Source organism: Macaca fascicularis, chromosome 7 (assembly GCF_037993035.2).
Source record: "Macaca fascicularis isolate 582-1 chromosome 7, T2T-MFA8v1.1".
NCBI lineage: Eukaryota > Metazoa > Chordata > Mammalia > Primates > Cercopithecidae > Macaca > Macaca fascicularis.
Window position 1 is genome coordinate 10120024 of NC_088381.1, and position 26885 is coordinate 10146908.

The 26885-nt window shown below is 44.0% G+C and overlaps 3 protein-coding genes across 9 annotated transcripts in view; 2 read left to right on the forward strand and 1 right to left on the reverse strand.

The window, feature by feature from the left end:
• The window catches only part of RYR3 (ryanodine receptor 3), a 566003-nt gene extending 543452 nt beyond the window's left edge, over nt 1–22551 (forward strand). For 4 of the 6 annotated variants that reach the window (XM_005559076.5, XM_005559077.5, XM_015452593.4 and 1 more), the window contains 13 exons: nt 111–197; nt 1494–1694; nt 5556–5686; nt 10289–10331; nt 10763–10890; nt 11635–11695; nt 12003–12149; nt 14875–15009; nt 16712–16868; nt 17531–17595; nt 17975–18075; nt 20675–20726; nt 21605–22551. In XM_005559076.5, coding sequence (XP_005559133.3) covers nt 111–197; nt 1494–1694; nt 5556–5686; nt 10289–10331; nt 10763–10890; nt 11635–11695; nt 12003–12149; nt 14875–15009; nt 16712–16868; nt 17531–17595; nt 17975–18075; nt 20675–20726; nt 21605–21700 — 1404 coding nt within the window. In that variant the 3' untranslated portion in view covers nt 21701–22551. The remainder of the gene's footprint in view (nt 1–110; nt 198–1493; nt 1695–5555; nt 5687–10288; nt 10332–10762; nt 10891–11634; nt 11696–12002; nt 12150–14874; nt 15010–16711; nt 16869–17530; nt 17596–17974; nt 18076–20674; nt 20727–21604) is intronic. The other 2 variants (XM_065547708.2, XM_065547709.2) reach the window with 2 other exon arrangements.
• LOC123574408 (cytochrome c oxidase subunit 7C, mitochondrial-like) lies at nt 3507–3859 on the forward strand. Its single transcript, XM_065547712.2, has one exon. It carries the CDS (start codon nt 3546–3548, stop codon nt 3735–3737), a length of 192 nt encoding a protein of 63 aa, XP_065403784.1. The 5' UTR covers nt 3507–3545; the 3' UTR covers nt 3738–3859.
• A 125-nt stretch (nt 22552–22676) lies between the features above and the next one.
• Nucleotides 22677–26885, reverse strand: part of AVEN (apoptosis and caspase activation inhibitor) — a 186480-nt gene continuing 182271 nt past the window's right edge. For both annotated transcript variants that reach the window (XM_045395240.2, XM_065547711.1), the window contains 2 exons: nt 23961–24321; nt 22677–23164 (listed from right to left, as the gene is read on the reverse strand). In XM_045395240.2, the coding sequence (XP_045251175.1) occupies nt 23049–23164; nt 23961–24321 (477 nt within the window). In that variant the 3' untranslated portion in view covers nt 22677–23048. The remainder of the gene's footprint in view (nt 23165–23960; nt 24322–26885) is intronic.

A 26885-nucleotide genomic window follows, 5' to 3' on the forward strand; every position in this document is an offset into this window, starting at 1 on the left:
AGGACGAGTCATGTGTGAACTTCTAACCAGAATTGACCTTCTGTGTAAAAGCAGGAAGTTCTCTTTTCCTTCCAAAGCTCTTCTACTTCTGCCTGTCCTTTTCTTTGCAGCATTACCTGGCCAGGAATTTCTACAACCTGAGGTTCCTTGCTCTGTTTGTAGCCTTCGCTATCAACTTCATCCTGCTTTTTTATAAGGTGACACTTCATTCAGAGGTTATTTGCTAAATATGCTGTATACTAAGTATACTATGTGTAGAAAAAGAATCATGACAGAACTTGTGTTCTTAATTGTAGCAAACATTCTAATAGGTAGCAAATTTCTAAGACATTGGCTTCTAAAAGGAATACAGTTTCTAGCAGTGGAGAGACCACTGACAAGGGAGCCAGTTAGGGGACTATTTCAATCGTTCATGCTTATTTTAGTTGTTACTTGAATTTAGTCTTCAAATACTTGCTGAGCATCTACCATGAGCTAGACCCTATATTAGGAACCGCAAGGTATTTCAAAATGAATAATAAACACAATTCATTCTTTCTTCAAGGAATAAGGTAACCAAGAGGCATTATAGCTAGCCTATTTGTTAGAAGCGTTATAAAGGAAAAATTCACAGGATTTGGAAAAAGAGGGGACTGCTCAAGTTAAATGAAGGTTTTGAACATTGGCATGTGTGTCTTGCATGCTGTAGGCATGTAATAATTGTTAGTGCAATGAATTAATGAAGGGTCCTGAATTCTCAACATAGTCTTTAACTGGCTTTTCTATCTCTTGCCTATCTCCCTTTCTACTTAAAACCACCAGTCTAATTTGTATGAAACATTGTTTTATCCACCTCAACTTTCCACTCGACAAACTAATGACCTTCTGTTGCCCATAAAAGAAAAATGGAAGTCTATAGCCAAGAGAGGCAAAGCTTGGTTTTAAACACGGTGAGGTTGAGGTGACTTCAGACAGACAGCCAAGGAGACAAAGCCAGCAAGCAGTTGGAGCTACAGGACAAAGCCTCAAAGATGTAGATTTGAGAGTCATATGTGTAAGAATAGCAGCTGAAGCCATGAATGTAAATGGCATCTCAGAAAGAATGGAAAATACTGAGTCTCTGGCTGGGTGGCAGTGGTGGGTGGGGGAGCGGGCACAGACATGCTTCGTGCTTGTGTGTGAGTCTCAGCCTCCCCTCAGGCCACAGCATGATCAGAGTATTTCCTTCTGTGGCACAAGGATTATAAGCATATGTAGTAAGTTTCCTAATTTTAATTTTTTTGCTTTCTTTTCAAGAGATAGGTTTTTGTCTCCTTTTTAAAAGTTTGTTTGCAATTATTAGAGATACTGGGTGATTCCTAGTCATAAGTTACCTAAAAACCTCATTCATTCAGCGAGTAATGTTGAGTCACTACTATTTGTACAGCATATGCTAACCATATAAAATATTTGAGGAGTGCCCAGTGGCTGAGGTTCTTTTGATGTTTAATAAGTAAGTGTGTGTTTTGGGCCAGGTCACTGAAGAACCTTTAGAAGAAGAGACAGAGGATGTTGCAAACCTATGGAATTCATTTAATGACGAGGAAGAGGAAGAAGCGATGGTGTTCTTTGTCCTTCAGGAGAGCACTGGGTATATGGCACCAACGCTGCGGGCCCTGGCCATCATCCACACCATCATCTCTCTAGTCTGTGTGGTGGGCTACTACTGCCTGAAGGTGAGCTGTTGGCCACTCTGGATCTAATCTGACTCCTTGAGGAAGAAGTGTCCTTTCTGAGCCCAGCCAGCCCTTTGCTCGAAGACTTTGCTATTTGTAAGGGTCTTTGTAAGTTCCGTGGAGCAGCAGCAGCGCATCACCTGGGAGCTGCCTAGACCTGCAGAGTCTCAGGCCTCATCCCAGGTCTTTTCTTTTTGAGATGGAGTTTCGCTCTTGTCTCCCAGGCTGGAGTGCAGTGACAACATCTCGGCTCACTGCAACCTCCGCCTCCCGGATTCAAGCAATTCTCCTGTCTCAGCCTCCCAAGTAGCTGGGATTACAGGTGTCTGCCACCACGCCCAGCTAATTTTTGTATTTTTTAGTAGAGACAGGGTTTCACCATGTTGGCCAGGCTGGTCCTGAACTTCCGACCTCAGGTAATCCTCCTGCCTCGGCCTCCCAAAGTGCTAGGATTACAGGTGTGAGCCACTGCGCCCAGCCCCCAAGTCTTTTAACTCAGAATCTACCACTTAGCATGATCACTGGGCAATTTGTATGCACTTTCAAGTTCAAGAAGCCTTGCGCTAGGAGTCCCATTTCAGGTACCTCTTGTTGAATTTCATAGAACTAGAGTCATCAGGCTAAGTCACATGAGAGCTAGTTATGAGTCTTCTGATCTTTGAATTGATGTCAAAATTTTTATAAAAATACCTTTTCATTAGGTGGTAACCAAGATCTCAGAAGAAAGCTTACTGATGTGTTAGTTTTCAGTTATCTGTTGCTGCATAACAAACCACTCTAAAACTTAGTGGTCTAAAATGACAACTGTTTACCTCTCTGATTCTGTGAGACGACTGGCACATTTGGGCAGTTCCTCTGCTGTATGTAAAGGGGCTACATTTGCAGCCATTTGTGAGCTCAGCTGGGCTGGAATGGCCAAGATGGCACATTCCCATGCCTGGCAGCTCCATGGGGGGACAACTGGAAGGATGGGCTCAGCTGGGGTAGCTGGGCCTCTTTCTCGCTCCCTCTCTCTCTCCGTGTAGATTCAGAGCATCTCCTTCTCCATGTGGCCTTTCCACATGCTCTGTCCAGTAGGGTAGCTAGACTTCTTGCATGATGGCTTGGGTTTCCAAAAAGAGCATGGAGGTGGAAGCTGCTAAGCCTTCCTGAGTCTTAGGCCCAGAACTGGCACAGTGTCATTTCCATTGCATTCTGTGGTTTAAGGCAAGTCACGTGGCCATCCCAGATTCACTGCTGCATGGTAGAGGGGAGAGGTGCTACACAAAGGCATGAATTCCAGGAGGCATGGTTCCTTGGGGCCATATTCAGAACCACTACAGTTATGTCAATCTCCAGTCATTCAATTTTTGGTGTCCCAAGTCCAGTTCTAGTTCTGCTACATCATAATTTTGTTTTTCTCACTGCTTTTCTCATTACATGTGTTTCTTCCTTCTCTTGAGTAGGAAATCTCCTTAAGTACAGCAAGCCATCTTCTTCCTGGGAAGAGTCCAGGAAATATTTTCCTATATTGTGGTCCTTTCTTCCCCCAGTGAACTGTAGTGTCATGTAGGAAGTCCAGCTACCATGCTGAAGAGACCTTGTGCCCTGGGCCACACTAAGGACTCCATTGCAACTATGAAAGTGCAAATTCTGGAGCCAGGCTGCCTGGGTTGAACTCACAACTCTGCCACTTAAACTCCCAGTCCTCTATCTTCTCATCCGTAAAAATGAGTATTGTTATTTTCCCATCTTTCCTTTTGGTCCTTGAGCACGGAGGGGGGAACAAGGTCATGAAAACAAGGTCTTGGTGAGTTGCCGCCATTTCATCCGTCCTCGGTCTGCGCCTTTCGCAGAGCTTCCAGCAGCGCTATGTTGGGCCAGAGTGTCCGGAGGTTCACAACCTCTGTGGTCTGTAGGAGCCACTCTGAGGAGGGCCCTGGGAAGAATTTGCCATTTTCAGTGGAAAACAAGTGGACGTTACTAGCTAAGATGTGTTTGTACTTTGGATCTGTATTTGCTACACCCTTCCTTCTAGTAAGACACCAACTGCTTAAAACATAAGGATGTTTCAGTTCATCCATTTAACAGATATGAAGAGCATTTTAAGAGATGCAGCCTCTGGAAATGGATCAAACTCTAACTCTGTGGCATACTAGATATGTTTGTCAATAAACTTGTGACGTGAATGCTTAATGCCTCTTTTTTGAAATAGGGAATGTAATAATTGGCCATTTGCCTACTTTATTATTTGGGTAACATTCCAGTATGACTCTGTGAGTTAGCTTATTTAATGGTGTTAAACTGAGGTTATATTAAATTTTTGATTCCCAGGTCAGGATTTTATTGGTAATTTATATAATAAAAGGGAAATACAAATCGATCTTTAAAAAAATGAGTATTGTTGCTAAAGTTGCTGGGGCGATTAAATGTAGTAGTATGTGTAAATGTACTCATAACACGTAGTAAACCCTCAAGCACGTTCGCTGCTGCTCCTTAGTTCGTGATCCTAGAGTTCAGCTTATTAGATGGAGTACAGATTATACTGTGACCTGGAGAAAACAAAAAAGAAACACTAGCAAGTAAAGAATGTGGAAGTTCTGTTTACGAGAGTATACAAACTTCTAGAAGATTGAAGGGGAATGTTTGGAATCCCAGAGATGAGCACCCCTCTGCAACTTGATATTGCTGCTGTTCTTCAGAGTCACTCAGAGCACAGCAGGCATTAGTCGGTCGCTCACTGAGCTTTGCCTCACCTCCCACATCATCTGTGCACTAACAGTCATCATCAGGTCCTCACAGTGTGCAGTGGCTGCTAGCCTTGGCCACCTTCCTATCGTGAGTTTTTCATTTTATCAGTGTTATTTCATTGTTTTAAAGAAAAACAGGGCAAGAGGTAACTCTTTACAAATCACTATCTGAATTTTGTTCTTTTGTTTTGGACAAAAGCGATGTGGGGTACATGCATATCATGGGTTTGGAGATGAAGGTTTCAAGGATGTCGCCAAGTAGCCAGTGGCATCTCAGCTGAGATGACGAGATGAGACGCCCTAGCTCTGTCTGAATTAAGCTTCTCTGGCTGGAGGAGCTGTGTCAATTGTGACTTCTCATTTCCTAGGATTTCAGCAATATCCTCTGGCCTCATTAACTGTCCCATGCTTGGAGTGTGTGTGCACTTAGTGATGGCTGGGGCAAGTGGATTATTTTCCAATCCCTTTCTGGGTTCCCCTTTGGCAGTAGGTCCTTATAGCCATACCACTGTATCTAGTCTAAAACAAAAGTTCCGATTATAAAAGAATGGACAGTGATAGTAGGAAACAAGTATGCCACTACCTGGAAGGAGCTCTTTGCGGACAGAATCTCAGGAAGAAAACTTGAATACAGAAAGACTGAATCCTCTCATTCTAACTATGAAACCATGTTTCATGAACTCACCTTCCAAGCCATGAGATAAATATGGCCCTGTACATTGAAGGGAGTTGGAACATTTCATCCTATTCCTGTGGCATCCATCCCGTAGAATGGTTTATTGTCCTTTCTAAATCTTGGTTCACCTCCAGCCGAGGAGTCTTAGGAGTCCTAACTCATTCAGCCCGGGCATGGCCTGCACACTAGCATCGGTCAGGGAGTCTAGTTTGTATGAATATTAGCTGTCTAACTGAAAACTTAAAGAGCGACCCAAATTAGATCAGGTTTAAAGAGGTAGGGGTATTTAGCCAAAGAGATTCATTGGGCTTTGATCCCACAACTAGGCACCCTAATAATTCCACTCTAAGGAGATTGCTGCTCTGAAGTTGGAAGGTTAATTTGTGACAAAGACCTGGGAGCACGTGCTTTAATCACAAAGCCTGCTCTGAGTAACCATTGTCTTCCCACTCGTAGGTGCCTTTGGTGGTATTCAAAAGGGAAAAAGAAATCGCCAGGAAGCTGGAGTTTGATGGCCTATATATCACCGAACAGCCATCTGAAGATGACATCAAGGGGCAGTGGGACCGCTTGGTGATCAACACACCGTGAGTGTCCCTCTACCTCAACCTAAAAAGGAGATGGAGTCTCTACTGTAAACAGAGTAACTCTTTCCTCCTGGCCTTAAAACTGGTTAATACAGACTTTCTTCTGGTTTCTGGGACTTTTCTCCCTCGCCTCTTCAGGAAAGCCACTTGCTGCCCATCAAATACTTGTATAGACTTCTGTTAGTTTAACAGGGACAGAAGATGTTATCGGAAGGTACTGCGTGTATTTGATTTAGACCAGACAGTCCAGTACAATATTGCTTAAACTAGTTTTCCATGTTCGAGTCACACAGTGTTTCCAGGGCTTAAGTGGCCAAGGAGTCTAGAGATCCAGTTGATCAGCTTCAGCTTTTCCATAGCCTTCCATGGCACAGCACTGCTATAACTGTGCCATCTCTTAAGTCGTCTTCTTTTTTTTTTTTTTTTCCTTGAGACGGAGTCTCGCTCTGTCACCCAGGCTGGAGTGCAGTGGCGCGATCTCAGCTCACTGTAAGCTCCGCCTCCCGGGTTCACGCCATTCGCCTGCCTCAGCCTCCCGAGTAGCTGGGACCACAGGCGCCCGCCACCACGCCTGGCTAATTTTTTTGTATTTTCAGTAGAGACGGGGTTTCACCGTGTTAGCCAGGATGGTCTCGATCTCCTAACCTGGTGATCCGCCCGCCTCGGCCTCCCAAAGTGCTGGGATTACAGGCGTGAGCCACCGCGCCCGGCCTGAAGTCTTCTTAACCAAATAGCCTGCTTGGTAAGAGACCTCCTCTTAACATAAGACTGAGAGGCACTTCCATGGGCAGGTAAATAGAGCTGTCTGGTAGGGATGTGAAGACCTGTGGAGGCAAGCCTGCCTTCTCGTAGGCATGCGGCGCTGTGGTGGGAAGAAGGAAGAGCACTGACTGACAGGCAGGCAACACCAAGGCCCTGAAGCTTATTGGTCTGTGAACTTGCACAAGGTAATCAAGCCTTCTCAGCCTTAGTTTCCTCGTCAGTAATAGAGGGATGAGAATATCATCCTGCAGAAGATCAATGAATGTATGTGGCAAATGTTTGGCACATGCCTGGCACGTGGTAGGCATTAAGCTGTTGCTCATTCCCTTTCCCCTAACTATCCATAAAAGGGCCATCACCGTTAGCAAGTGTCACGCTCCAATGACAGTTGATTCACAAAGTAAGTGATAACTTTCAAGATAAACTAATGTGGTAAAAGAAAAGAAATAGGGTCAAACATGTAAACAAAGGTGACTGTGTTGAAACTCAGGTGTGCCAATTAAGCTAGGCATGTTAAGAAACAGCAACCCTGACTCCAGGAGAAGAAACCTGTGTCCTATCCAAAGATGATCAGGCAAACTGAGAAGCAGCTCTGCAAAGGTCCAGCTAAGCATATTTCTTTATATTCTCCAGAAAAGGAAAGCTCTTCTCTTAGAAGGGGGAAAATGTGAACGGGCACATCCTTACATCGTCAGTCTGTCCCTGCCTGCGGGTCCCCTGCCAATCTTCTCACACAAGGAAAAGCACTGTTTCTGATGCTTTGTCATTACATTACAGAAGTCTTAGACACTATTAAATCCTTTGGTAAGCTTTGTGCAATCATCAGTAATGCTTATGTCTTGTTATACAAGGGGATATGGCCTAAAAGTCCCAGTAAGAAGGCAGTTCAATTTCAGCCGGGCGCAGTGGTTCACACCTGTAATCCCAGCACTTTGGGAGGCTGAGGCGGGTGGATCACAAGGTCAGGAGTTCAAGACCAGCCTGGCCAACATAGTGAAACCCCGTCTCTACTAAAAATACAAAACAAACAGCTGGGCGTGGTGGTGGGTGCCTGTAATCCCAGCTACTTGGGAGTCTGAGGCAAGCAGAATCACTTGAGCCTGGGAGGTGGAGGTTGCAGTGAGCTGAGATCACAGCACTGCACTCCAGCCTGGGCGACAGAGAGAGACTCCGTCTCAAAAAAAAAAAAAAGAAGGCAGTTCAATTTCTAGAAATGTATCCTAAGGAGATAATGAGACAAGTACGCTAAAATGTCCCAACAAAGGTATTTGCCAATATTTTTTACTTAGAGTGGCTTAAACATGCATGAGTAGGAAATGCATAAATAAATAGCTATTTTTTAAAATTTTAGGTAGACCAGTGTTTAATTTTTTTCACAATGGCATCATAGTACATGTTCATGTTTTGTAACTTGATTTTTTTCAGTTAACTATATGTCATGGGAGCTTTCTTTTTAAAATTTTTACTTTTATATTGTTAAGCACACATAAATAAGAACATATAAAATGTATATGTACATTTTACAGTATAATTATCAACCAAAAAGGTTAAAAAATAGAACATTACTGAGAGCTTAAAAAATCCCCTGTATTATCCTCCCTGATCATATCTTCCCAACCCACAGCTATCTACATTTTTGATGTTCATTAGTGGTTAGTAATATTAATTCTTAAATAATTAGCAATCAGTGATATTAGTGATATTCATTCTCCTGCTTTATAGTTTTCCCACTTAGGTATTTGTCCCTAAATATATTTTGACTCTTTTGACTATTTTGAACTTAATATAAATGGAATTATACTATATACATTATACTACACTTGAATTTTTTTAGCATTATTGTTTGGAAACTCACCCATGTTGATGTATGTAGCTATAGTTTGTTCATTTTCAAAGCTGTAGTATTTTCCATCATGTATATTATCACATTTGTCTATTTTCCTGACGGTAAATATTTCAACTTGTTTTCTAAAGTTTCTGGCTTTTATAAACAGTGCTACAGTGAACATTCTTATACCTGATACACAAGTCGAAGAATTTCTCTAGAGTATATACCCAGGAGAGAAATTTGCCGAATAGTAGGATATGCAAAATGTTTGTTCCAATTTATACTCCAAACAGTACTATATTAGTTTCTACTTCTCTACTTCTTTGCTGGCACTTATTGGCCAATAATTTTGCTGATCTAGTAGGTGTATAATGGCACCTCGTTGTACATTTCCCTGATTACTAAATGGGTTGAGCATCTGGTACTTCTTCCCTGAACATTCATGTATAGATGTACTACTTTATTTATCTGCTTTCCTTCTGAAGGTCTGTTCTCTATGCCACACTTTAAGGACTAGTAACAAGTAAAAGTCTGTTTTCTACCTTCAAGGAGTTTGCATACCTAGTCAGGGGACAAGAAATGCAGAATGCTCAGATGAAGGTAAGACCGTATCTATGAAGGGGTCATGCCCAGAGCCTGTGGTCCTTGGCCCTTCAGCATCACTTGTGGAATCTTGTGCTTAGAACAAAATACGACCAGGCTGAGTTGTATGTTACAGACCATTTGTATAAATGATTTAAGAGAAAGGCGGTATCAGTGTGGCAGAGAGAGCATGGCTTGATTTTTATTTGTTTTATTTTCCATTTGAATGCAGTGCATAAAATATCAAGTAGCAATGTACAAGGAAGAAAGTCAAAATAATTATTTTCATCCCCCAGAGATAAAATATTAGCAGTTTACTCTGTAACACCAGCATTTGTTTTTGCTTTCAAGTGGCATTTAAATGTTTAAGACAAAGAAATTGCTTTAACAAACCAAAAACAAGCAAAAAAAAAAAAAAAATTCTGCCACCCTGTTGGGGGAGAGGCGGCTTTTGCTGGGGTTATTCTTCTGAGATGTCAGTGAATAGTGGGAGCTCTTCATTTCCTTATCAACAACTTGGGTGGTCTCTGGAGAATAGGGAACTGTTGTGTTCCAGAACCAAAAAGAATGAATCAAATAAAGGAAAACGACAGTAAGAATGCATGCACCAAAGGCCAGAGGCTCCTAGGCTGCAACCCAGCCTTACAAGGAACTCCCACAGGAAGGATTCAGTAAGTCTGGATAAGAACAACATAGTTGCAATGGTTTTTGCCAACATTCCTGAAGATGACAGTTCTTTCTTAACTTTAACAATAAGAAATATTTGCAGTGGAGCTGGTACAAGCTACAGACAGAAGAAAGATCATCTCTCTGGGGATGTTAGGGGATGGTACAGAACCACCTCCAAAAAAGAGAGGGATCCAACTCCGGAGGAAAGCAGGCCCTGCGGCATTACGTGGAAATAGAAAATAGAGTGGAAAAGCCCTCAGTTTAAAAAACCCAATGTAAATAAACTAAAGGTGATTCCCAGACTGGAAACTCCATGAAGTTAGGGACTTTCCACCACATCCCACATCCCGCATCCCCATTATCTACCCCAGAAGCTGACATAAAGTCGTGACTCATTGAATGGAATGCCTGTGCTTTCTGTAGCATTTTGTTTCTGGTTATACTGGGATTAGGGAAAGGATTTAGAAACATGTATCTGTCTCTAATCCGTCATCACAGTTCTTGGCTCCAAATCATAATTCTGAGGCAGAAACTGCCCTGTGGCCTTCTGAGTGTTTCAGAAGCCAATACAAAGTAGTGAAGCCAGATGTGACTCAGTAGACCTGTGATGACTCTGAACTTCAATCAGATCTTGAATTCTTTGGTGAGCAGGACACAAATCAAAAAGATCCCAGATCCAGGCACTCACGCTGAAAAGTTTCTTGATGTGTTTTCCTTGATGTTAAGAATGAAGAACCAACCTTGTTCGTTTTCTTTTTCAGATCTTTTCCTAATAACTACTGGGACAAGTTTGTAAAGAGAAAGGTATGCCTTGTTAGTGGGGGTGAGCTCCGTGCTCACAAAAAAACTGGTTTATGTTTAAGTTCCCCACATACAAACATGAGTAAATGTGATGCTACTTTTATGATGATATCTCAAGAAGAGTAAGTCACAGAAGGGGTTGGATATGAGCATATGTAGGTTTTTGGCTTCATTCATACACTCATCTGCCTTAAACAAGTGAACACGATCCTCATGGTTTTCTGCATAGTAGATGTTGTTTTTTACAGTTATCATTTAATTGTCCTTCATTGCTTTTTTCTCTGGGTTTTCTCTTTTTTCTGCGTTTTGAACTGTGTCTTAATCTACCCCTTGGAAGACTGCCCATAGGGCAGCAAAGCTCTGAAGAACCCAGAGCTAGAAAATATTTGGTGGTGGCGTGTGGCCTGAGCTCACCCTGTCATCCTTTGCTTCAGGTGATCAACAAGTATGGAGATCTCTACGGAGCAGAGCGCATTGCTGAACTTCTGGGTTTGGACAAAAATGCTCTTGACTTCAGCCCAGTAGAAGAGACCAAAGCGGAGGCGGCTTCTCTGGTGTCATGGTACAAAAGACTTAGGAGTTCAAATCCAAAGCAGCTAAAATAGATCCTTTGTTTTTCCATTCCTCTTCAGCTGCTTGAGGGAAAAAGCACAACCATGTCTTTGTTCTCTGGGCTCTGGGCTGGCTTAGGTGTTGCCTCTAGGTTCTCACATATTGGGAGAGCACTGCTTTAAAAATTTGAAAACCAATACATTTTTGTGCCCTATAGAGCTGAAAGAGAAAGTCTAATTAAAATTTTCAGGTTGGGCTGGCGCAGCGGCTCACACCTGTAATCCCAGCATTTTGGGAGGCTAAGGTGGGCGGATCACGAGGTCAGGAGTTCGAGACCAGCCTGGCCAACTTAGTGAAACCCCTGTCTCTACTAAGAATACAAAAAAAAAAAAAAACAATTAGCCGGGCGTGGTGATGGGCACCTGTAGTCCCAGCTACTTGGGAGGCTGAGGCAAGAGAATCACTTGAACCTGGGAGGCGGAGGTTGCAGTGAGCCGAAATCGCGCCACTACACTCCAGCCTGGGTGACAAAGCGAGACTCCGTCCCAAAAAATAAAATAAAATAAAATAAAAATTCAGGCTATGTGATTCAACCATTCTCTTGTCTCATGGGGAACACGTACAACTCGATGAAGCTGAGAGCCATATTTAGGTTATTAAACCTGAGAGAAGAAAAACTTACTTTTTCCCCCTTATTAAGCACTTAACTACCTCTTGACATTTCTAAGTTTTAAAATCGCGTGTTCTTCTCTAGGCTAAGTTCCATAGACATGAAGTACCATATCTGGAAGCTTGGAGTTGTGTTTACTGACAACGTAAGTATTGCACCTGGAAAAACAAAATTCTGTACCCCAGGTTCAGGGGTGCCACAGAGAAGCAAGCTATGCAGGATGCTCAGAAAGATTCAGGGATTGCTTATCAAAGACCAAGAGCCTTCTATGTGCTGGGGGAACACTTATACAATGGTTTGAGGTAGATGGGGCCCACTTGGCAGTTCTTGGGCCAGCTCACAGCACCTAAACCCCCTCTCTCCTCAGTTTGTCCCCCAAAATCAGAAAAAATGGTTTAATGAGCACATTATGAGGCAAAAATGCTTAAAAAGCTGCTTTCTTCCATTCCCAGTCCTTTTTGTACCTTGCCTGGTATACAACCATGTCAGTCCTGGGCCACTACAATAACTTCTTCTTTGCTGCTCACCTGCTGGATATCGCAATGGGCTTCAAGACACTGAGGACCATTCTGTCATCTGTAACTCACAATGGCAAACAGGTATTGGTTTCTACTGATGCAGAACTGAATGAACCTCTATGTGCATAGGGAAAAAAAACCAGGTAGTATACAGTGTATGACAGGAAGGAATGTGTCGTGGTGTATAATGTACTTTCCTTGGCCAAACACTTGAACTAGTGGTGATTGTTTTTGCAGAATTGTAGCCAATTAAAAATATAGCTGCAACCATCATGTAAAAAGCATAAGACCTTGATTCAGTGACCCCTGATACTTAGATCAACCAGGGGAGGGAGTGAGGTGATGGACACGTCAGAATAACCTTGGAGATCTTTTTTTTCTTTCTTTCTTTTTTTTTTTTTTTTTTTGAGACAGAGTCTCGCTCTATAGCCCAGGCTGGAGTGCAGTGGTGGGATCTCGGCTCACTGCAACCTCCGCCTCCCAGGTCCCAGTTCAAGCAGTTCTCCTGTCTCAGCCTCCCAAGTAGCTGGGGTTACAGGTACATGCCACCATGCACAGCTAATTTTTGTATTTTTAGTTTCACCATGTTGGTCAGGCTGGTCTCGAACTCCTGATCTCAGGTGATCCACCTGCCTCGGCCTCCCAAAGTGCTGGGTTTACAGGTGGGAGCCACCGCGCCCGGCCGGAGATCTTTTTAAGGTCTACCCCTTCCTCCATGAATCTGATATATTCCCTGGGGGTTAGCAAGTAGCCGCACACAGAAAACTTCCCAGGTGTTTCTGATATTTGCATCCAATTAAGAACCAATGATTTCAGATACACACGTATGTATATGGTTGTTTTATACACAGTACACATTTTTATGGGTGTGTATGTATATTATATAGTTAATACATATTATATAGTTAATATATAATCAAGGAATTGACTCTGACAATATATAGAAGATTAGATATTGATGAGACTGGATATAGCAATGGCTATAACCATGTTAAAATCTTCTAATCGCTTCTCCTTGTGTACAGATTCAAACTGTTGAGCGTTTCATTCCTCATTAAGTACAAGTCAAGGTGGAAATTAAAATGTGCCAAGCTCATGCCCTGTCCCAGTTACGGTGACAGTCGCACAACTACCTGCTAAGGTAGATGTTAGGCTCACTTTACAGATAAGAGAACTGAGGCTCAGAGAGGCTAAATGTCTCACCCAAGACCACACAGCTGCTAAGTGGCAGAGCTGAGATTCAACCCCTTTTCTTCCCTGATGCAAAGTTCAAGTTCTTTCTCTTTTTTCCTAAACCAACTGCTTTCTGCGAGGTCTGCTCTCTGAGGTTTGAGCGACTGTTCCTCCCCCGAGTCTGCTGAATACATTTCCTCTGGTGCTGTCTTCACACTTGTGCCCACTCCCTTTTGTGTCGCTCCTTGAAGGCAAAGCTCTGATCATGCTGATATTCGTATCTCCCAGCTCAATGCCTAGTCCTTGAGAGAGGTCAGATGTGCAAGTCCCGTGTACCCCTCACTTAAGCCACTGAGCTCGCACTCCTAAAGCCTGGAAGTAAGCGAGGCCCTAGGACACCCCAAACGGCCTGGGCAGAATTCTCGGTAATAAAAAGTGTGACTCAGCTCCACCACGGTAATTTTCAGAGTGCCTTCAAAGTTGTGATAATTATCCAGTACATGATTATTTATGAAATAGTGTAAGGTAGGGATACCTACCAGTCCAAAGAACCTTTGGTTTGGTTTTGTTTTTGTTCTGAGACGGAGTCCCGCTCTGCCATCAGGCTGAAGTGCAGTGTAGCGATCTTGGCTCACTGCAACCTCCGACTCCTGGGTTCAAGTGATTCTCCTGCCTCAGCCTCCTGAGTAGCTGGAATTACAGGCACGCACCACCACACCCAGCTAATTTTTGTATTTTTAGTAGAGATGGGGTGTCACCATGTTGGCCAGGATGGTCTCGATCTCCTGACCTCATGACCTGCCTACCTCAGCCTCCCAAAGTGCTGGGATTACAGGCGTGAGCCACCATGCCCAGCCTGGGGTTTTTTAAGAAGCAACATTAGAGTAGAAGCTGCATTGTGAAGCCTCAGGTAAGAGCTAGCTCTGTATGAATAACAACAAAACACATATACCCCTCCTCATAGCACCTTCACTATTCAATACTTAAGTTCCTTTATATTTTACTTATGCCCAATCTAATACCCTATACATTAGTCTGTTTGGCTGCCAGAACGAAGTACTACAGACTGGTGTTTTGTTAAACAACAGACATGTCTTTTCCACAGTTCTGGAGGCGGTGAGTCCAGTGTCACAGTGCCAGCAGGGTTGGCCTCCTCGGGGGCCTCCACGTGGCTGTGGACAGCCACCCTCTCGCTGCTGCTTCCCCTCACTGTCCCTTCACGTGTGCCTGTGTCTAGCCTCGCTCTCCGTGTCCCCAGCTCCTTTTCTTCTAAGGATGCTAGTGAGATTGGCTGCGGGCCCATCTTAACAGCCTCACTCTTTAACTTACTTACCTCTTCGAAGGCTGTGTCTCCATCTCCAAATACAGTCCCATTCTGAGGTACTGGAGGCCAGGACTTCCAACACCCCATCATTACTCTTTCTTCCAGTAAGCCCGCTTTTCGTTACCTGTGGTCCCATCTTTCCTCCTCTGCTCATGGCCTGATGGCTTTCTTAGCCACCCTCCACCCCTTCCCCATTTCCTCTCCTTGCTGGTCCTCACTGTTCCTCCTTGTTTTCTTAGAGGCTCCTGTGAACCTTTTGAGGTAGAGAAGACCCCACTCCTTTTCCTTTCTCTGTCGTCTCATTCCCAGTTGGTTCTGACGGTCGGTCTCCTGGCCGTGGTGGTGTATCTCTATACTGTGGTGGCTTTCAACTTCTTCCGCAAGTTCTACAACAAAAGCGAAGACGATGACGAGCCTGATATGAAGTGTGACGACATGATGACGGTGAGAGCCCACCCACTGCGGGCCACCCCACCCCACCCCCTCACTGGGAAGAAGGGCTGCGTGGGGGTGCTCTGGAGAACTAAGTGAGAGCTGTAGAGTTAGTTACAGATCACAGCGGAGATTAGAGTAGAAGACAGATGTCTCCTCCGGACAGGAGTGTCCTGGGAAGACAGAAGTGATGGAGGTAGGTTTCATTACCACACATCTGAGCCCCGTGGAAAGGGAAGCACCCTGCATAGTGGGGTCATCATTCTTCTGTATTTTTTCTGGGGTAAAGATGAGACATTATTTTTTGAGACAGAGTTTCGCTCGTTGCCCAGGCTGGAGTGCAGTGGCACCATCTTGGCTCATCACAACCTCCGCCTCCCGGGTTCAAGCAATTCTCCTGCCTCAGCCTCCCTAGTAGCTGGGACTACAGGCATGCACCACCATACTTGGCTAATTTTGTATTTTTTAGTAGAGAGAGATGGGGTTTCTCCATGTTGGTCAGGCTGGTCTCGAACTCCCAACCTCAGGTGATCTGCCCACTTCGGCCTACCAAAGTGCTGGGAGTGCAGGCGTGAGCCACCGCGCCTGGCCAAGATGAGACATTATGATGAATGAAACCTGGGCCTAAATTTCACGGGAGTCGAGCTTTGATCGTTGTCTCAGAACCGAGAGCAAAGTCCCATGGGCCGGGATTGAGCACTTCATTTCTTTCAGCAAGCCAGTCAGGGGTCCCTTCCGGACAGCCACCATCGGCTGAAGAACACGACAGCAGCAGGAGGAGGTTTGGAGAGGGGAGGGGGAGTCCTGTCAGGCCAGAGCTTCGTGAGAAAAAACGCACCGCCCAGAGTAAGCCAGCTTGGCTGCAGCAGCATCTCCAGTTTATTTTGACCAGATTTCAGAAGAAGAACATGTGTCTCAGGGACAGGGGACAGTGAACTGCCCAGTCTGTGAGCATCTCTGTGAAAGAGGCGATGCTTCTTGACGAAAACCTCTCCACGTGCTTTCTTGGGCCAAGCACCGTCATGAGACAGCAGCACCAGCCCCTAGAGTACTAGTCGGACCAGCATGTCTTCAGGCTGCCCCTGGCTTTTGCTTTTCCAGGTGTAAGACAGTCCTTTCTCTGTGCGTCTAACCCATCCCGCCAGTGGAGAGAAGAGGCTGCCCTGCTCAGTGGGCCTGGGCCTAGACTGGCTCAAACCTGCAGAGCAGGAGGAGCAGAAAGGTCCGTTATATTTGACCTTCCTGCTGCAGGAACCCCTGCCCCACCAGGTGTAAGGGGAACACAGAAGAAGAAGAGGGGGCCTATTTTGCAGTTTAAGGCACAGCCTGAAGGCCAGGCTAACAGTCTTAATGAGGAAAAATTAGTATCTGGCATAGGCGATGCACATCAAGGCTTAAAGATCTTTTAACTTACATCTACCTTAAATGAATTCTGTTCTATCAAATGGTTCAAAACTGTTTTCTTTTTAATGGGCCTACAAAGTACCTTTTAAAAGCCTAAATGTAACAACAGGCTTCCATCTTTGTAGATGTCAGACTGTCCAGAGGGTGTAGTGGACAGCAGCTAGCAGCATGAATACTGGTACCTCTGAAGAGTTCCCCTCTCCTGGCTCGGGGTTGCCATAATCTGACCGAATCATATGAATGATCTGACCATCTTGCTAAAAACAGAACTGTGACTTGTGCCTAAATCGCCATTATTTTTCTTCTCTAGTGTTACCTTTTCCACATGTACGTGGGAGTGAGAGCAGGAGGTGGCATTGGTGACGAGATTGAAGACCCTGCTGGTGATCCTTATGAAATGTATCGCATTGTCTTTGACATTACCTTTTTCTTCTTTGTCATTGTCATCTTGCTGGCCATCATTCAAGGTATGATTGCCAATTATGTTGAGTATGAACAGGTTTTAATCTAGTTATTTTTGCCTTCTTGCATCTATGACTTAATTGGTTTATGAAGAAGTGTGTGAATTCATTTACTTGTTAATTTAGCAAGAGCTAATTTAGTATCTACTATACCTGAGGCCTTGGCTATATATAAAGCCAAAGACACACCCAGGCACAGTTATAAGCTTCATCCATACAGAGGAACCCCTTCCTTCTGTTCCTCTACTCTGAATTATTTCCCCCTCACTTCTGCTTCTGAGCTCTCTCCTGTGGCTGGTCTTGTCGTCTTCATTTTCCTCCCAGAGAGGGAGATGGGGTAGGAGCAGAGGAGCTGGACAGTGCAGGGGAGGGGAGGGAAGGAATGGTATTTCAGTCAATAGCTTGTCAAGATTGGAGAAAGATGATGAATTTAAGGGAGAAGCAAGTAGCTAACAGCACTGCATAGTGTCGAAAGGTAGAGTTGGGAGGAACGATGCGAAATTGTTAGAAACACGAGTATTATTTTTCTAATTTTGCTTTGAGTGGTTCAGCTTGATAATTCACTTTAACAGAACAAAGTAGCTTCTTCCAATCCCTCTATCATTCCTCTACCCCTGAACCACTGAACCACTCCACAGATTGCTTTGTCTTTGTATTTAAAATTCCAGGTCTTATTATTGATGCTTTCGGAGAGCTAAGAGACCAGCAGGAACAAGTGCGAGAAGATATGGAGGTAATGTTCCTCTAACTACTAATCCCAGCTCTACTTTAATATCCCCAGCAGCAAATGGATTTTTTAAACAATAGGTTTTACTATTACTTAGGGCCAGTACTAAGCAAGACCACAGTTTGTTTTCCATGCCCTGTGCTCTGCACTCTGCCATACCCCTGCCAGGCCTGCCACTCTGCTGCCGCCTTCACTGTCCCATAATCAGAGGGAGCAGTATCCTCAGCTAACCGGGAGCTAAGTGTGCGGTACCACTGAGTGAATGACTAAAAGCCAAAAGCATGAGAAAGTTTTCATTGTCCCTCAATTCGACAGAATCATGACAGTTTTCTCTCCTGCCTATATTATGCCTACAAATGCCTTTTCTGCCTGTTATTTTTCTTAGACCAAATGTTTCATCTGTGGGATTGGCAATGACTACTTTGACACGACCCCTCATGGTTTTGAAACACATACCTTACAAGAGCACAACTTAGCCAACTACTTGTGAGTATTCTTGGTTAACAGAACTGATAGGAGTTTGTAGCATAGAGAAAGCCAATTATGTCATATAGTTCAGTCTCTGCTGGAAAAAGAGTAACCAGAACAGAACTTCCAGGAGTCCCCATGAACCTGTACCTTTGTCCATAGACTCTGCCTCTCCCATGTGTGATAGACGTGTGTTGTGGACAATTCCTGCTCCTAGCAAAAGGCCAGCCCCCTCAACCTGTGATTGGATTCCATCCAGGACACATACCTCCAGCAATTTCTCTTTCTCTACTGGACTTCTTCTATCACCATATAAATACGCTTTTTTAAAATCCTAAACAAAGAAAAATCTGTGGCCCCACTTTTACTTCCAACTATAGCCCTACTTCTTTTTCCCTTTCAGCACAATGGACAGCTGTCCATGCTCACTCACTGTCTTCAGTTTTTCGCTTCTCATTCTCCTGTGAACCTCCTACTGGCAGGCTTTCCTCCACACCACATCCTAAGACTGGGTCTTATCAAAGGGGCCTGTAACCTGCATGTTTTTAAATTCTGTGGTCAGTTTTCAGGCCTCCTCATGTCTGTCCTTTCTCATTAATAGCTAAGCCCCATGACCTGGGATATTTTTGGGCATGTCTGTTTTCATATTACCTTTTTTTTTTTTTGAGACAGTGTCTTGCTCTGTTGCCCAGGTTGGAGTGCAGTCTTGGCTCACTGCATCCCCTGCTTCCCGGGTTCAAGCGATTCTCCTGCCTCAGCCTGCTGAGGAGCTGGGATTACAGGCGCCTGCCATCACACCCAGCTCATTTTTACATTTTTGTAGAGATGGGAGTTTCCCCATGTTGGCGAGGCTGGTCTTGAACTCCTGACCTCAGGTGATCCGCCTGGCTCAGCCTCCCAGTGCTAGGATTACAGGCGTGAGCCATCACGCCCGGCCCTTTCATACTGCTTTATCCCAGCACCTAGAACAATGCCTGGCACCCAGTAGGCAACTAATAAATGTTTTACTTCTTCTAAGGTAAAGCATTCACTGAAGAACAAGTTACCTGAACCTACTGGGTACTAGGGACTTCCTATAAAACTTAAAAACTTACAGAAGAGTATACAGATTTTATTACCTGATAACTCAGACCCTGTAACTGATCATTTACAAGAAAAAAAATCCTGGGCTCTGCTCCCCTGCCTAGCTCTTCCCCCTTCTCTCTCTATTTTGTAGCTTAGAGAGTCCTCTTTCTTTCCTTTCTCTCTTTCTCTTTCGAGATAGGGTCTCACCCTGTTGCCCAGGCTCAAGTGCAGTGGTGTGATCTTGGCTCACTGCAACCTCCACCTCCCAGGCTCAAGCCATCCTCCCGCCTCAGCCTCCTGAGCAGCTGGGACAGACACACCACTCATTTAGCACCAGCTTTTTTTTTTTTGGTATTTTTTGGTAGAGATGGGGTTTTGCCATATTCCCCAGGCTGGTCTCGAACTCCTGAGCCCAAGCAATCCACCCACCCTGGCCTCCCAGAATGCTGGGATTAGAGCTGAGCCCTCATCTTTCACAGATGACAGACCAGTGGAAGGATGCTGTCATTTGGGTTGGAACCCCTTTCTGTGCCTTCCCATGGCACTGCTACACTGGTCTCTATCCCCTCTAGGAGCAAGCTTGAGGGGAAAGAACCCAACTTGTTCATATTTGAGCCTCCCACCCAAAATGGTGCTTTGTCAAGTAAATGTGCTGGGCAAGGAATGATGTCCTAAGCCCCTAAGAATCAAACAGGATAAAGAGATTAACCCTGCTTGCTTTCTCAGTAAACAAGAAGGGGAAAGGCAATAAACCTACTTAGAGCTGCTACTGTGGGCCAGGATCTGAAGCTCTAAACAGAGTATCACCCTGACAGAACTCCAGATCTGGGGCTCAGACTCTCCACCCTCAGGACAGAATTTCTACTTTCTCATATCGCCAGCCTCACCATCCTTTTCCTGAAGGGCACGAGCCTGGTTCCTTTGGAAACTGTCTCTGAGATCATGTAATGTGAGCTGAGAGTTCAGCCCCTGCCCCCTGGGATACTTATGTGTCACAGACAAACTCAAACCTAAGACACAGATCACAAAGCAAGTGAAACTCCACTGGCATTCCCCCAGCTATCTATGATAAAAACAAAACTAGCCTTCAGGAAGAATCAGAGCAACTCAACGAGATTAAATACTTTCTAACTTTTCCATGACAGATACTCTTGAGACACACACATCATTTCAATTCTGTATTTTTATGAGATGACAAATGGCCTGTTAAATATTCTATGGTAAGAATTTGGGCTACCATTTGTTTTATTAGAATTTTGTTAACAATAAAATGGTGGCCAAAATGCTACCTTGCAAGTGATCTTAGCTCGAGGTTTAGGGATGGCAAAAAGCATCTCTCCTCACGAAGTGGCTAATTTCGAGATTCATGTGTGCTACTATGATGGACACAAATGATGGTGTGCGTCCTTATGCCACAGTTCCCTGATTCTTAAAGTCACTGTAGACAGCATGGGACCGAACAGCCTTTCTGAGCCCTGATTACAGTTAATCCATGTGAATGAACTTGGGTCTTGACCAGAGTATCTAATACTATCTTTTTTCCTCGTTCCAGGTTCTTTCTGATGTATTTGATTAATAAAGATGAAACAGAGCACACGGGTCAGGTGAGAAACAAAATGCCTTCAATTAAGAATCATACACCCGTGTTAGATCTCCCTTTACTAAACCTTGAGACTGCATAGGGCATAGGCTATCTGAAATAGATAGATGGCCCCATTAATCCCATGTATGCATTTTTCCATTACCTTTTTGTGACTTAGTAAGAAGCCAAGGTCCTCCTGGTTATCCTTCCCAACAAACACTGACATTTTCCAAACGCTTATAGCTACTGCTTCAGACTAGAAGAGCTGGAGGTGGGGAGAACATTACAGAGGAAAAAGACAATGAGGAATGGAGTGGGTGGCTGTAACAAAGCAGAAAAATCGGAGTACAACGGAGTGAGAGCCAGCCTAAGAAAGATAACGACCTCATGTGTGGGTGACACAGGAGCCTGGAGGTGTGCATGTGAGAGGATGTGTCAAATTTTGTGACTAAATGTGAAAAAGAAACATAAAGGTAGAGAACAAGGGAGGAAAACGTCAGTTATCAAATTATTCAAATATCAATACCAAACGTATCAAATATCTTTCTTTGGCAGAAGTCGCCGGTTTCCAGATCTGGATTTAGCAATAAACATTCCCTCATGCATTCCTCCGTCTTCCACCAACGGCGTGGAATCAGCTTATTGCTAAATCGTTAAGTAGTTTTAATGGCAAACATTGAATGATTGGTTTCAGTTTTGTTTGGGGCAGAAGGGGATTTTTCTGCTTCCCTGCCAGCGTGTGTCAGGGAGCCATGGCTTCTTGCTCCCCAAACAGCAGAATAGAGCAAGAATGAATGTGCAGGTTTGGCCTCATATAAATTCACATCAGAGGGTAAAAACAAAGTGGGTTTTCGCTTACTGTGGTTTAGAAATAAGCACCCGTTGTTCCCATTATTTCAGGAATCTTATGTCTGGAAGATGTACCAAGAAAGGTGCTGGGATTTCTTCCCAGCTGGTGACTGCTTTCGTAAACAGTATGAAGATCAGCTTGGATAAATCTGAATGAAAGAAGCGCCACAATTCTGGACAGTCAACTTCCCATGAAATAAAGTCCTCCTTTTACAGTTCTGCAGCATATCTGAAATGTGACATTTTCTAAATGCCTCCCTTAAAAAAGCTGTTTGTTTGCTAAAAATCTGTGCTATTTTGAAATTGATTTGGCTTTTTGTGCCTAATGGACATATACTGTGGGAGAGAACCTGTCAAAATGTTTAAGGATGGCGAAGAATCAAGTCATCTCTAGGCAAATGCCTTCAAGTTTTTGTTTGTTGGGATGGGAGCATTAGGGAAAGGGCTAGTGAATTATGAAGTCTCGAATGTGTGTAATACCTGAAATTTTAAACACTGGAATGTCACCATGGTATCCAACTTGTGACTCATAGGGTCTGAACTACAAAAGATAATGTTAACTGCACTCTAATTTTTTCCCATGGTACTTGCTAGTGACTGTATCCAGAAAAGCTTTAAGCAGTTAAAGAAATAGGAAAAAAAACCGACACTTTGTCGACACTGAAATATCGATTAAGTGCCTTAAAACCTCTTTAGATATAGCTATGCAAGTTTTTTATGTTTGTGTTCCAGAAGGACAGTTCCATTCATTAGTTGTGATCTTCTGTCTTACTTTATGAAACTGCACTTGAAGGTTATTCATACAAGTTTTTTTAGTAACAGCAGTCAACTGCTGTTATTAGAAGAAAAGTACTGTACTGAAACTTCAGAAAAAATCTCAACCTTATGCCAAAATGGAGTAATGCTTTATGGTCCTTGTAAGTAGTGGAGCTGCTTTGTTGAGGTGAATCTCCTCAAATACAATGAAGTGCCCACTGCAATAAAGTAATACACACCAACACCTCCGTGGTTTGGCCTCTTGGAATGTACCACTTCTGGTTGATTCTACAGCTCCTCTGTGACTGCTGGAAAAGGGGACATGCGACAAATTGCCCAGGGCCCCACGCAAGAAAGAAAGAAAAACTGGACAGACTAGCATTTGTTTATTTTGGCCAAATGCAAGCCTTGTTTGTTTGCATCTATTCTCTTAATCAGCAGCAGCACCTGCTATGCTGTAAACACTGCAAGGAAGGCGGCTAGAAACAAGGGCCAGAGTATATATCCCGCCCTTGAGGGAATCTATTAGATTACTAAGCCAGAAAAACAAATGCAACAAGCTGCTTCAATGTATTCTTTCAGATGTCAAACACAGAGGTAGGCATTTACTGCTATGAGCACAATGGAACACACTAGCTTGGGGCATGCTTGTAAACTGGCTGTTCCTGAAGGACAGCCTTATGCCCACCTGCCCTTAGAAGGCAACCAAGATTTGCTTCAGGCACTTTTCTTCCCCATTTTAGGAAATCATGCTGTCCAACCAGTCTTCCAGCTCTTCCTCGGTAACATGTCTGGATGTACTTGGTTGCTCAGGTTCCACGTTCTTTTCTTCAGTCACAGATGGTTTTGCACAAACTGGGGAAATAAAAACAATGTTAACACCCTCAGATGCTTCCCTCAGGTTTGTTCCCAGATAGAATCCAGCCCTAATTATTACTTTCCTTACAACAAGGGGAAACATTCTCGTCACTGTTACTCCCTAAGATGATACAGTCACATCTGAACAAAAAAGCTGGGTAGAGGATTCCCTCTTTATTCTGACGTTGAACTTCACACCTTACTAGTTGTTGTTGTTTTTTTTTTTTTTTTTTTTTTTTTTTTTTTTTTAAAGACCAACAGCTCAGTTTTCTCTTTACTATTATTGCAGCAGTCCTGGAAAATTCAAGGATCTCAAACGCAATACATGGATGTGGCAGTCACCCCGGGCCCCTCTACACCAGATGGGCCACCTCTCACAGGACATGCAGAAATTAGAATGTGATGTTCTTTTGTCAAAATGTAAGATTGAAATAGCAAGAAAAAAGTACGAAGAGGTGGCCTGTCAGTCGAGTAGAAGGTCCACTGCCGAACGGCTGAAGGCTACAGGTATCCCAATGCCTTGTGATAGCGGAAATTCCATGTGCAGCCCCAGGTTTCTACTGCAGTCAGGCAGGTAGCAGCTTTGGAAGCTCGGTGTGTCGAATGAGAGGAAGGTTGTCAGAAAGGTCAGCTCAGGGTGAAGCAGAGATGTGAGCACAGAAATAGATGTCAGTGGACAACACTGGATCAATGTCAGACACCGAGAGGGATGTGTGCGGATGTGATGCAGGTGGGGCTGTTCTTGAAAAACCACCAGAATCAAGATTCATGGGGAATAAAAGGAAAGCCATACCTTCCTCCTCTTGGACCACCTCCCCATCTTTCTTGGATTTCAGATCCTGAGATGTCTGATCTGGTAAGATGTTATCTCCCTCTTTTACAGGTGCATCTAAATTAAGCAACAGATCTAGTTCTTCTTCCAAATGGTCTCCTGCTGACTGCAGTGGGGAAGTGGGTTTCTGAGAATCCGTTGAAGGACCCGGTCTTGGGTTGTCTGTGCCCAGCCACACAGGGCAGCCAGCAGCTGCAGATTTTAGCTCAGAGATGGGCCCCTTTCCTCCAGGCCCCAGAGGCCCCTTTAACTGCATCCCTAATCCCTTGCCATCATCAGTTCTCTTTGGTTTCACCTGAGGAAGCTCTAAAGGAACTGTGGCCTGAAAGAGAAGTATAAAAACTGAATTAAAAATGTGAGTCTTGCCATCTTGGCTTAAGTAAATACATAGGAGGCTAAAGGAAGCCATCAAACTTGGTGACATAGGAAACTCAATTTGGATAGTTCACAAAGTGGCTCCTTTGCAGGCCCTGGCGGGCACCCTTCCTAACATCTGGGGTAAATGTGGGAGACCTCACTGAGACATGCCAGCACTGTGCCTCCCACTCTCCCCACCTCGACCACGTGCTAACTAGCTCAGATTTGGAATTAAAAGATCCATGTCTTCCTAGTGCTGGCCTGAAAACTGCCAGAGGACCACAGGTCTATTTGGCTTTAACACTTAAATCTGTAATGAGACATGAACATCTGTAAAATGTCCCCAAGAAGTAATTAGCAAATCAGATCTGTTCATTGTATTTAAGTGCACTAATATAAAGGTACAGGAACAAATTCACCAAGAAGAGTCTCTTACCAACATCGAGTAAAAAATGCCAGACACAAAAGAAAATACACAATTCGATGATTATATTTGTAAAATGTTCAAAAACAAACCACAGTATTAGAGGCTAGGCGAGTGAGTGCCTTTTGGGGAGAGAGTGACTTGGAGTGCGTCTGAACGCTGGCTTCTAGGGTGCTGACAATATTCTGAGTCTTTATCCGGATGCTCATTCCATGGTTATACTCACATGTGCATTTGTCTGAATCGATGTTTTACTTTAATAAAAGTGACAAACTCCCCCGGTGACTGTAATATAAGGTTACAATCTAAGGCTGAGAATCACTGCTCTCGAGGGAAGGCTCCGGGGACTAGCAAGGCCTCACAGGGGGCAGGTTCAGAAGTTCAACCTCCACTGGAGGTCCTGATCCCTTATTTTTACATAAACATCCTGAGCAGACATGGAAGACGGTATGGCTTTATATACAAACAGGAATAGATGTCCAGCATAGTCAGTTGTACGGGGCAATGCTGGGACATGGTCCTCTGTTCTAATCTCAGAGTCATGTAATTGGTCTGGAGTGGGTGTCTGTTCTTAACTCCCCCGATGATTCTAATGTGCAGACAAGGAAGAGAATCCTGCTCTGCAGCATGAGTCGGGGAGAAATGTTTTTAAGTGATTTCACCAGGATTTCAAAGTCACGTAATTATTTTATACCTTTACTCTAATGCCTGCCACTGACATTACATCCTTCACTTTCAAACGCTCACAACCACTTCCTCTCTGTCCTGAGTCCTGAAGCCTTTATCTCAGCCTTTCCCTGGTGAGTTCTGCTAAACATTCCTCATCCTGTCAGATCAAGCCAAGCACTTCAGAACTTTGAACATCACTGGACATCAGCAGAAAAGCCACTAGAGCTCTCCCAAACACCCCCAAATGTTTCCAAAGACCCTCCAGGGCATTCCCCCATTAGTGGCAAATGCAGTTTTTTCTAGTTCTCTACCCTGTCCCTAACTGTCCTCCATCCCTGTCCTCTGCCTGCTGCCCCAAATGTTAGACTAGTAAATGCACTACAGCAAATGGGTGGGTAACCAATTCATTGCTACACTCAAGCTTAGCATCACATTCAGCCGCAGAAGGAAGTTGATAATTTCAGTTGCTAGGATTCTATTTAAAATCAGTACGTCCCAGGGTTTCACTTTTTTTTTTTTTTTTTAATCGTGCCAGAATTTTGAAGCTCTTCATGGCATAGTCTTCGGGCCTCCCCGTCTCTTAGTTCATCAATTATCACTTCATCCTGTTACCTCCTGAATGTGTATGTCTAGCCCTTAATGCTGAACTTTATAGTTCTACATCCAGTTGACTATTATTTCCACTTGGAGATCTCAGAGGCACAAACTCATCAAGTCCAAAACTCACCCTTCCTGATCCTGCCTACCACTGAGTTGCACAATTTGGAAAATCTTGAATTTTTTATTGACCACTCTCTCCCAATTTCCAACATATCGCCAAATCCTGTTAATTGTACCTTTGAAATACCTCAGTACATCTCCGCCATCTCCACCATTACTACTGTAGTCCAAGCTACACTACTACTCACCTGCACCTGTGCAGCAGCCTCCCCATGTGCCTCCCTCACCTGCTCTGCGCGTGTGCACCTGCACATGCAGACTCACTCCCACGCATGCACTCCGACCCCACAGTCTTCTCTACTTGGCAGCAGCGTCGCTTTTGTTAATGCAGAGCTGAGTGGGTCTTTTCTCGTTTAAATTCCAGCTCAAATGTCCTTATGCTTTAGACCTCAGCTCATCTATCACTGCTTCAGGAAAGCCATTCCTAACAACACCACACGAGAAACGGACTTACTCTAAAAACACACTGTACTTCACATGACGTATTACAGTTTGTATATGTTTGTGTGACTCTGATTAATATTCACCTTTCCCAATAGATGAAGTTCCAGAAAGGCAGGAACCACGTCTGCCTGTTCACCACTGTGTCCCTAGTGTCGAACACACAGCAGGATGATGCATAAATATTTTGAGTAAAATAGCCAGACTTTATATTTTACATTTCACTCAATTCCACTACATTTGATCCTTTAAAATGTTTCAAATATAAAATGTAA

Bases quoted from the DNA above. Each gene is read 5' to 3' on its own strand.
- LOC123574408 (XM_065547712.2), top strand. From the start codon at position 3,546: ATGTTGGGCCAGAGTGTCCGGAGGTTCACAACCTCTGTGGTCTGTAGG.